Source organism: Perognathus longimembris, chromosome 11 (genome assembly GCF_023159225.1).
Source record: "Perognathus longimembris pacificus isolate PPM17 chromosome 11, ASM2315922v1, whole genome shotgun sequence".
NCBI classification, from domain to species: domain Eukaryota; kingdom Metazoa; phylum Chordata; class Mammalia; order Rodentia; family Heteromyidae; genus Perognathus; species Perognathus longimembris.
The window spans coordinates 45,177,868-45,188,970 of record NC_063171.1 but is presented as its reverse complement, the minus strand read 5'-3'; the positions used below and the strand labels follow the sequence as shown (position 1 = coordinate 45,188,970).

The 11,103-nt window shown below is 44.8% G+C and overlaps 1 protein-coding gene across 1 annotated transcript; it reads left to right on the top strand.

Annotated features, from left to right (window-relative positions):
- Nucleotides 1–8,400: 8,400 nt before the first annotated feature.
- Nucleotides 8,401–10,272, top strand: Ccdc185 (coiled-coil domain containing 185). Its single transcript, XM_048358239.1, has one exon. It carries the CDS (start codon nt 8,401–8,403, stop codon nt 10,270–10,272), a length of 1,872 nt encoding a protein of 623 aa, XP_048214196.1.
- Nucleotides 10,273–11,103: the final 831 nt, after the last annotated feature.

Below are 11,103 nucleotides of genomic sequence, written 5' to 3'. Positions count from 1 at the left end.
GACAAACTAGCACTTTCAGACATGCATTCAGTAGTTAATTACCTTAAAAATTATATTTTCCTGACCTTTTTCTTTTGTCTCATTCTCTACCATCTTGCAGGGATTTTTTTTCCTTTTATGTCTTAAAGCAAGCATTAGCCTGGCATGAACATAGTCTTTAGGAAGGCTAATATATGATGACACCAGGAGAAAGGCTAGAAGAAAACAAACCTGAGCCATGGGGTATCTTAATCAACATTCATCCAGCATTTATAAAATTGCCTAAGTGATGCTGAACACAATGAACATCTATAAAAATGCAAATAGACATCAACCCAGACTTCAAGAAGCTCATCATTAGCAAAGGTGCAGTTGGGAGCTTGAGTCATAAACATAAATACGAGTCATGTATACATGCACCTACATATGTATATATACATGTATATCTATCCATATGAACATTGGTGCTCACTAGCAAAGGCTTAGCTGTGATTTGGCAGGTAAATTTTTGATGAAGTCAATCATTTATTCTATCAAAATACTTACCAAAGGCCTACAATGTGTCACACACTGGCAATACATTGATGAACAGTAGTGATGAAAGTACTGTACATTCTCCCAGAGAACTTACTGCAAGAAGACTTAGTCAATGAAAAGTCCACAGAACCTCCAAGCATACGTAGGTCTAGAATGAACATACAAAGAGAAGCACTAGCATTGGATAGTGGAGGACTTCATCTGGCAAAGGAAGTCAGAGAAGGTTTTCCTAGAACTGAGATGTGAAAAGGAGGCCCCATTCCACCCAAAAGGGAGGGTAGTTAATGGTTTTCCCAGTAGTGTTTCAGTGAGACACACAGACGAGGAGACAAAAGTCCCTTTGCCAGATTCCTTTGGACCTAAGTAATTTCTGAGGGCACAGAGAGCCACCCACCATGTCTGAGGTTCTTATCTAGCTCTGTATGTGGGTGCTTTGGAGTGAAAAGGACACTACGGTTTGCCCACTGAAATGCTCCCCTTGCCCCTGCTTGGAGGGAGAGGCTGGGATTTTCGTGGGCTGAAGGGGCCTCTCCTGACAACAGCATTTCTAAATCATGCACAACACACCATGTATTACAATATATGGGCCGTCAACAATTGCAGAAATCCAGACATCATCGTGGTTCTTTTGTATCATCATCTCTCCCTATCTAGACCTTTCTTCAAAACAAACAAAAAAACCAAAACAACTAATGTTCTTCAAACCCCAAAACTCAAGCTCAATGTTAGAAAAAACAGAACTTTATGTATACATGTTTCTATATTCAAGAAAAGTGCATTTTAATAAAACTAAAAAGTTATTCAGTGTAGTGCTTGTGTTACATTAGAGATGAAGAAGTAACTCCAAATTGGTGAGCAATGAAGAACAACTATTTCTTGAAGTTTCCCCTGGGTTACTTTTTCCCTTTATGTTTAACATTTCAACCCATGTATGATAATATTTCAGAATAAATGTTTATGATTTTGTATTTCTATGTCACCACTGAGCTATCTAATAACTGTTCCTCAGTCTTGTTATCTTCCTGTGGAGCTGAACTTTTGGCTTTACTCACTTTAAGTTCTTCCTTTCTTCAGAAGAACCGGTTTATTGCCATCTTCTGCTTGTAATCATCCTTGGTTGCAAACGTAGAACCAATTATAATCCTAAGATGCAGAGAAACTAGAAGTGTGTACAGTTCTCTCCTCTGCTCCACACATAGTCTTCTCTGGCTCTCATTGTGCAGCATTAACACAGAAGGTCAGATAGCAAAAGGCTGGATGATGGGGTAGGAGATTAGGTGTGACAGCTCAGAATCCAATTTTGATTCCTCCACCAACTACTAGTTTTATGATGGTGGAAATCTGCCCTTTGTGTTTCAGGAGAGAACAGGCCTTGCTTAGCTTTGTGGTAGGGTTTACACATAAAGCACTTAGAGCAATGTTCCTCTCCACACTCAATATGTTATCGGCCATCATTCTATGCACACATAACCTCTCGTACACATGACATATTTGTAGTCTGGGTGAGTGTTCCCATGGCAACCTAACGTTCCTGTTTCTAGGTTCTTAACCCACTCTTCTCCTTTCTTTTTATTTTTTAAAAGAAGTTTATAGACTATCATTTTCATAATTTGCATGAATTAATATCAAGGTTTTTTTTATTTATTGCCCTTGGAGTTAGCATGTCTGTTTGTTTTTATTGCTCTGTGGCTCAAATGTTTTTGATAAATCCAGAACAGTTTAGGCATCAATAAAGTGAAGCCCTCTCCATATTTTCCAAGTATTGTGACTTAGGGGCATCTGTTTTTCTGTATGGTGAGGACAAAGTAGAGATGGGTTAGTAAAGAACTAAAATCCTGTGAAATTGTACCAGAAAGTTGAATTTTGAAAATTAATCATGTAGTCTATCATCCAGACAGTGATTAAAAATCTTTTTGACCTACATATTATGTTCTTTGCTAAGGTACTTTCAAACAAATAATCCTATGTAAAATTAAAATTATGAAGATGTTAAAAGCTTTCATTTACAATGTGAATGCTGGGCAATCTCAGTACTGCCCGATCAAAATATAGCAAAATTTGGGAAAGGTTGGTCAATGGACAGTAAGTTACAGCTAGACAGTTGCAAGAATGTTTGGTGTATACAGTAGGGTGACTACTAATAATAAAAAGGTAGAAGAAAAAGATTTTGAAAGTTTTTGCCATAAAGAAAAGATAAATGTTTCTGATAGCTATATTTATCCTGAGAACATTACACAGTACACACATACATCAAAGCATTATACAGCTCCCCATGAATATGTAATTTTTATGTTTTTATGTATCAGTTACAAAATAAATTTAAATAATATAAAAAGTCTCCAAAAATGAATCTTATATATTGTATCTACATATGTACAGTTTTTAATTTATTTGTAGTCACATTAAAACAAGTACAAAAATGGTAAAATTAATTTTGGTAATATATTGCATTTAGTCTAATGGGTTTGAAATAGCATCATCTTAACATGAACCTAATGTAAAAAGCAGTGGGTGCCAGGCACCAGTGGCTCATACCTGTAATCCTAGCTAATCAAGATCTGAGGATCATGGTTCATAGCCAGCCCAGGCAAGAAAGTGCAAGAGACTCTTATCTCCAAATAAGCCAGAAAAAAGCCAAAAGTGGAGATGTGGCTCAAGTATGTGCCATCCTTGAGTGAAAAAGATTAAGGGATAGCCACCAGGCTCTGAGTTTAAGCCCCAGTAGCAGCACACACACACACACACACACACACACACACACATACACACACACTCATGCACATGCACAGGCACGCATGCGCACACACACACACAAGCATTGGGTTTATTTTTTATATTTTTGTTTTTGGAATCTAACATTTATTTATACTAACACACATGTCAGTTTGAACTACTCATGTCAGTTTGCTCATATCATGTATAGATATCTGATCTCCCCGGGACCCATCCAAGAACTGGAAGCTCTACTGAAAGACAGAATTTCAAGTCCCTATACCACGATCCCTCTATTCTAAAGGATGTAGAAGGCACTGTCATCCCATACACTGATTTGAATCGGGGGACTGGAGCGGGTTTTGCCATGTTTTCCAATCTTCCAACCAATTCAGAAAAGAGGTCCAGGCCTTCATTTGGCAAGAGGCTATGTTCTGAGACATCCTATGGAATACATGAAGGATTTTGCTGCCAAGTAAAAAAAAAGAGGCTGATTGTTCCCAGTATCGAGGGAATGCTTGGCAGCTGAGCATTTGCAAAACATCTCTTTCATCTGCCCTGTGGAATAGATGTCATCTTCCATGCTGGGGTCCCTCCAAGGAAGGGGTTTAAGTGAGATATGAAGATGCAGCATGAGAATTGTCCCAGCATTGTCAGTTGCACTCCAAGGCCCAAAGCGTGGTCACTTGGCCCCTCAAAGATGGTTTCTCTTCCAAGTCTTGTCAGTTTGTTTCAAACATTCTGCTTCCTATTCTGTGCAGGGCTTGTCATTATGGTTTGTTATTACAGCTTCTTTGGAAAATCACTGTCCTCAAGGACAGTTCATTTGCCATTGTCACTCACCATCTGCCTGGGTGCACAGGTTAGAAATCCTCTTTGTCTAGATGGAATTCATCTCCAGGTCATGAGCCCTTGACTTCTGAACTGACTGCCTCTCACTCCATTGCTTCCCACTCCCTTGCCACAGTGCTCGTGCTCATCCTGGTGGCTGTGCGGTCTCTTTACCTTCCTCATTGTTGACAGGATGGATAGATGTTCATTCAAAAACACACTGCCCATTCAATCAATTCTCTGCCCTCAAGACTTTTATTTACTTTCCACCCTTGTTTACTTAGTGTTCAATCCCTCCCCATCTTTTTGTGCCAGTCTTGGGTCTTAAGTTCAGTCCGTGGGCACTGCCCCTGAGCCATAGCTCCACTTCCAGCATTTTGGTTGCTAATGGAAGCTAAGAGTCTCAGAGACTTTATTGCCCTGGTGGCTTCAAACCACCATCCTCAGATCTCATTCTCCTGAGTAGCTAGGATTACAGGTGTGAGCCACTAGTGCCTGAGTATCAACCCATCCCCCTTTTATTTTATAAGCAAAAGAACCCTGGATTTTTTAATCTAAGTGTATAAAACAGATAGGATCTAAAGCCCTTCTTTGTAGAACAAGGATGTTCATCTTGGAACCTGCCCTAAAGACTCCTATCCCTACCCACTACAGCAACTCCAAGGAACACTGGCACTCTTCTGGGCATAGTTGAAACTCAGGGGTAAAGCCCATTCTCCTTGGACTTCAAGACCTTAGAGGATGTGGGCCCAGCCCACCTTTCTGGCTTCATCACTCAGCACTCCTCTGCAGACTTCCTATATTTCTGCCAGACAGACCACACATGAGCCAAATGTACCAGGCATTGGAGGCACCATGCTGTGGCCTGTGCAGCTTCCTCAGCCAGATGTGTCTTCCTGCCCAGCCCTGACTCCCCGATTAACATTGTGAAGCCTTCTCTGAGAATGACCCAGATAGAACCAAACCCTCCCTTCCTTGGGAACTCTGTTAAGCTAACTAACTACTTGCTTTATCTGTGACCTTCATGTGTTTCTCCAAGTAATGGTATCTTTCTAATCCTGGCCCAGAGTTCCAATAAACATTTGTAGCTTTAGGAAGCTAAAAGCATGACCTTTCGAGCATTACCAACCATCCTATATAAATCCACCATGAATTCTGAGACCCTTCACAGCAAACAAGTGACCAAAAAGTCCAAGAGCTATAAGTGAGTGCTTAGATTCTAACTCTGGCCCTGTCCCAAACTAAAAGTCATTGAATTCAGCCCTACATGGCTATCATTTTCGTGTTGTTGGCATAAGAATAATGACAATTCCAATGGCTATTAATTAGGCAGCTACAACATGCCAGGCAGTGCTGTAAGTGATTTTTTGTGGATTAACTCAGTTTTACTTTACTCAACAAAGGCTGAAGCATTTGCTTGTTCAAATTCTTCCACTAGTTCCAATTGAGTCTAAATGAAACTTTATATGTCACAGACTAGCAGAATGAGGAAGCATACTTATAGGTGAAATCATTGTCTGGTGGTCAGGCTTGTAGCTCTTAGGCGATTATGTTTCACTATGTAACACTGCTTCTCCACGACCCAGGGACCCAGAGCCACACTTGTCTATGCAAAAATCTTACAAAGTTTCACCCAAGAGAGGTGATACTTAAGCCTTAGGACAACTAAGAACTGGGCAGGTCTAAGTAGTTCCCAATTTGAAGAGTTAAAGGAGCCAGGCCCTGATGACATACCAGTAATACTAGCTATTCATGAGGCTGCGATCTGGAGGATGGTGGTTCAAAGCCAGCCTGGGTAGAAAAGCCCATGAGTTTCCATTTCCAAAATAACCAGCAATAAAGCTAAGCTGGAGGCATGGTTCAAGTTGATAGAGATTCAGCCAAACAAGCTTAATGACTTAAATGAAAGCTCTGATTGGCAAAGAGCTAAATGATTCTGCTTGAATTTGGTTTAACTTTTTTTAATTAAATTTTATTGATAAGGTGATGTGCAGAGAGGGTATAGTTACATAATAAGGTAGTGAGTACATTTCTTGTCATATTTGTTATACCCTCCTTCATTTTTCTTTCCCTTCCCCAGTTCAGATTTTTTAATTTTTTAATGCTGTCTAATAAGGATTTTAATCACTTCACACTAATTTCTTTAATGAGATATAAATTGTACCTGCAGAAGTTTAGGAACAACAGGAGTCCTTAACAAGAAAAGCACTAAGACTCCTGGACAACACCATTGAGGCAGAGCGGCCCCTCAGGATTTTCACACAAGCATACTTTGAAGCACATTTCCTCAGAGGCAGTATGCTATCACATACAAAAAAAAGAAGCCAAATCTGAAGACAAACTCCTGTCATTGACCTTTGGCAAAATCTGTTAATATGGCAGATTCTCTGATTTATCCTAAGGGAGATAATTCTGCCAGTCCTGCCTAACTGGGTTTCTCTGAAGCTCCGTGGAAATGTGGGTGAAGAAGACTGGGGTGGGAAAGCACTCATCTCCTCCCATAATGAGTGATCATAATTGGAGAAGGCTATCTGGCACTCACTCTGCTCTTGTTTCACTGGTCTCAGTCCATGTGGCTATCATAAGAAAGCACTGAGTCGTTTATAAGCAACAGACATTAAGTCCTCACAGCTCCAAAGCTGGGAAGTCCAAAACCAAGGCAATGATAGACATAGAGTCTGTGGTAAACCCTTCCTGCTTCATAGACAGCCTTCTCTTTACTGTGTCTTCACATGGCAGAAGGGATGAGAGAGTTGTCTGGCATCCCTTTGGTAAGGGACATGTGCATTCAACTTGACCCCATCAACGCTGACGTGCTGTAACTGATTGTCCCCTGAGTCACCCCAACTGGTGGCCCTGCATAGCTCCACAACACACTATAAATGAAATCATCAGAGCAGTAATGGGAAGATTAATAACCTAGACTCATGTTGATCTTGATGATGGTCTTAATATTAAGATAAACCAGATACATTATGATTAGATGAAGTCACTCTTGTATTTACCACTCTATAAGACTCCTACTTTTTGACCACACTCCTATCACTGCACTTTGCAATCTTGTATGTGTCTCCTCTTTCTTTACTCCACCATGGGGATAATTATTTTCATCTACAGGGTCATGAGGAGTCTACCCAGCATCATTCCCAAAGGACCACACCTCTGTATACCACCAAAACGGTCATCCCATTTCAATGCATGAGTTTTGGAGAGACACAAACATTCAAACCATAGCAGCCATAGACAAGTGACTGCACCAGATTCCAGAGTACAGCCTGGGCCTGTGCAAGGGTGCTCACTTTCTAGGACTGGATCTTTTACCCATAAAATTCTTTAGGATTATATTTATTCCTTCAAATCTTTTCTTAAACTAGGAATCTGTAGAAGGTTTGCAAACGAATACATTGTCTTTAAACTTTGAAGGGAAGCTCAGCAGGATATCAAAATGCCCTTCAAAGCATGGGATGCACTCTGGTGCCAGGCTTTCCATCTGACCCCTGTTGGTGATATCAGATCTGCCTATCCTTCCACTTTCCCAGAACTTGAGGGTCAGCGCAGTGACTTGCCCAGGATCACAGGGAATAAATGTGGAGAGGAAGATTCAAACTTCTCTTCAAGCCATGGTACATGCTAAGGACAAAGAATGCAGGAGGGGGGGTGGACCATGACAATAATAACAACAAACAAAACAAAAAGTGATTTTTTTTTGGAATGGTGTTGACTGATACTATTTCAGGAAAGTTTACAACATTTACACGTGGATAAAAGCACTGGTTGCTAAATTAGGGGAGAACCAGCGCTAACCTCCACGCCCGCCCCACCCCCCTTTTAAGCAGGAAACTTGTTAACAAAGCAAAAGAGTGATGGCCACCTAGTACCAGCTTCCAAGGCTGATTAGTTGGCATATCTGGAGGCGCAGATGTAGGGGTGATGACTCGCGACCACCCACACCTCACTGACCCTTGACCTCCCATCCACAGCATTCCATTCTGACTGTGACGGTGACTCAGTCACCTGGGCTCTCAAACTCTCGCTATTTCAACGAGTGTGGACCCAAGTTCAGCTTCCTTCCTGGAATCAGCTCTCCACTTTAACTGTCCCCCTGGCTTCCTGCAGACCTCCAACCAGCTCCTCACAGCCCCCAGCCGCCTGTCCCGGTCGCCATGACCCTCCAGGGTGGTAGCACCCAGCAAGGGACAAACCTGCAAGGACCCCAGGGCGCCAAACGCATTGTGAAGTGGCCTGAGCGTCACAGGCGCGGGGAACCCCCCTGGTATCCGAGGGGCTGAGTGGGTGTCTGCAGTGCCCCCTGGGGGGCTCCCCCGGGATCTCCAAGGGAGCATGGAGGACTACCGCCACTTCTCCCCACGGCCCTATCGGGACCTCTGGGAATCTCCGCCGCCTGGGGGAGAGCGCGGGTCCCCGGGGCCGCTGGGCGGGCCCGAGTCGGCCAGGGACACCTGGGCGGGGACTCTGTGCGCTGGGTGCGAAGCAGGAGCGCCCTGGCATCGCCCGCGCTGTTTGCCCACCCAGAGGTCTGGTCGGCCTGGGTATATCACCTCCCCGCAGGAAAGCCACAGCCTGACCCACGTGGCCCAGAGACCCCCGGACCGTGTTAGGAAGCCCCGATCCGGCAGCCGGCGCCTGGAAGATGACTGGGAGGAGTCCGGAACCCACTGTAGCCCCGCTTGGCGGCAGCAGCGATCTCCACAGCCCCAGCCCTGCTTCTGTTACCCCTCGGCCCAGGGAGATTCGCCCCCACCGTACCCCGGGGGAGCTTACACTCCCCCCTGTGTTAGAACTTTTGGGAAAGAGAAGCCGCAGAAGGAAGAACGGTGGGCCGTGCCCGTGTACACACACGTGGGTTGCTGGTCCCCTTCGTCGGTTCTCACGGAGAAGTCCTCCGTGTCCTCTCAAGAGTGCAGGACGAAGTCCGCCTGCCTGTGCGCCCAGAAGCAGGACGGCGGTGGGCGGATGGAGTCTGCGGACAGTCCGTGCTCGCAGCCCTCGGCCTCCAGCGGGCACAATCAGGCCCTCAAGGGCAAGCTGGAAGAGGTGGTGATGTCATCCAGAGATCAGAAGATCGTGGCCCTGGTGCTGACTCGGCTCAAGAAGGCGCAGCGGATGCGGGAGCTGCAGCAGCAGGCGGCGGTGGCCTGGGAGGAGCTGAAGCGCTCCGACCAGAAGGTGCAGCTGACCCTGGAAAGGGAGCGCCGCCAGCTCCTGCAGCAGAGCCAAGCGCAGTGGCAGCAGCAGAAAGAGCAGCGCAAGACTCGCCCGCAGCCGGGCAGGCGGCGGGACCGCCAGGGGAAGCATCTTGCCGTGACCAAGGGGAACAAGCACGCTGGGGTCCCGGGTGACAGTGCGTGCAAGACACCGAGTCCATCACCCGAGGACCAGGAGAACCAGTGGCGGGAGAAGCAGGAGAGGACGCAGGCGCAGGCCGAGCCAAGCAAGCAGGGCCAGGTGCAGCGCCTCTGGGAGCAGGAAAGGATGCTCCAGAGGCTGCGGGAGCTCAACAGCCTGCGCCTGAACAAGAAGCTGGAGGAGGCCCGGTACACGAGGCAGATGCACGCCCTGGAGTCCCAGAAAAACGTCCGAGAGGCCAACCTGAGTTCCCTTGTCAATTACCAAGCCCGCAAGGTCCTCATGGACTGTCAACTCAAGGCGGAGGAGCTCCTCAGGAAGCTGTCACTAGAGCAACGGAAAGAACGCTCGTCCCAAGAGACACACCAGGGCCCGGTGAAGAAACCGCACCCCGAGCAGCAAGAGAGAGCCCAGAAGGAGGAAGAGCCGTTGAAACAGGCCAAGGGGCACACGCAGGAGTCGAAGGAGCACAAGCAAGTGCTCAAGAGGATGTTGCTAGAGCTAGCAGAACAGAAGATCCGGCATTCCAGGAGTCACGCGCAGAAAACCACCCGAGACAGGGCGCAACATCTGAGGGAGTTCAACACCCTGCAAGAGAAGAACCACCAGATCCTGAAGCTGAAGGCCGAGAAAGAGCAAAAATACCACATTGAGGGTGCCAAGGAAGCCGTTAAGAAAAGGGAGCAGACATCCCACAAGCAAGATCTTCCATTCCAGGACTTCCACAAACTCCCCTCGGCTTCGAGGAGAGACAGTGGTGGCGGGCCTTCCCCTTCCGACAGCTGCTTTGATCCGGTGGCAGCAGAGCCCCAGAGGCACACACGTAAGCACAGAGGAGACTACTGAGGACCCCAGGATCAAAAAGCTCACAGCCCAAGCAGCCAAAGGGAGAGGCGGCCATGTGCTTCCACTTTATAATCTGATTATAATTGAGCATTGATTTTTTTTTATAAAAAAGTATATAAAATAGCTGCAATTTCCTCTCACAAACTAGTTTATTGATTTACTTTGGGTCATCTAGAGGGCTAGGGGGAGGAATTTGGGGATTTTTAAGAAAATGGCTTGGCTTTGTCCATTTTTGACTTGAACAGAAAATATTCATTTAGTTCTCAAGTAATCTTGGAAGCACACATTAATCACATCTTGGAGAGAGAGAGAGAGAGAGAGAGAGAGAGAGAGAGAGAGAGAGAGAGAGAGAGAGAGATAGAAATGTACCCTTGGGGATACAGTTTTGTGTTATGTCTTCAAAATTTTCCTATCCTAGAAATTATGAAAGGTAAAGTGTAAATCAGTCATAAAACATCTCCACAAATAAAAGATACAGTAGGAACCTCTCTGTACATCAGTTTGATAATAAAAATTTGGAAAAAGATACAGTAGGAGAATTTATGTCAACAAATAGATTTGAGAATCTTGTATACTATATCCCCTCTTGAGAGTTGATAATGCACTTAAAATTTTAAACGATCTGAAAATACCTGTAGTAAAGGACATTTTAATTTAGTGTTTGTCACAAACCATAATCTGTCTCTCTTTCTCTCAATCTTTTTTTTTCTTTTGTAAATGTCATTCTCATTCCTTCTAGATTGAAGAGTTGTTTAGACTGTCCTTCTTGTGTAGGTAAGAAGTATTTATGATTCCATTAGCACTGTGTCTTTTTCTTTTTCCTGTGACAGT

Bases quoted from the DNA above. Each gene is read 5' to 3' on its own strand.
- Ccdc185 (XM_048358239.1), top strand. From the start codon at position 8,401: ATGGAGGACTACCGCCACTTCTCCCCACGGCCCTATCGGGACCTCTGG.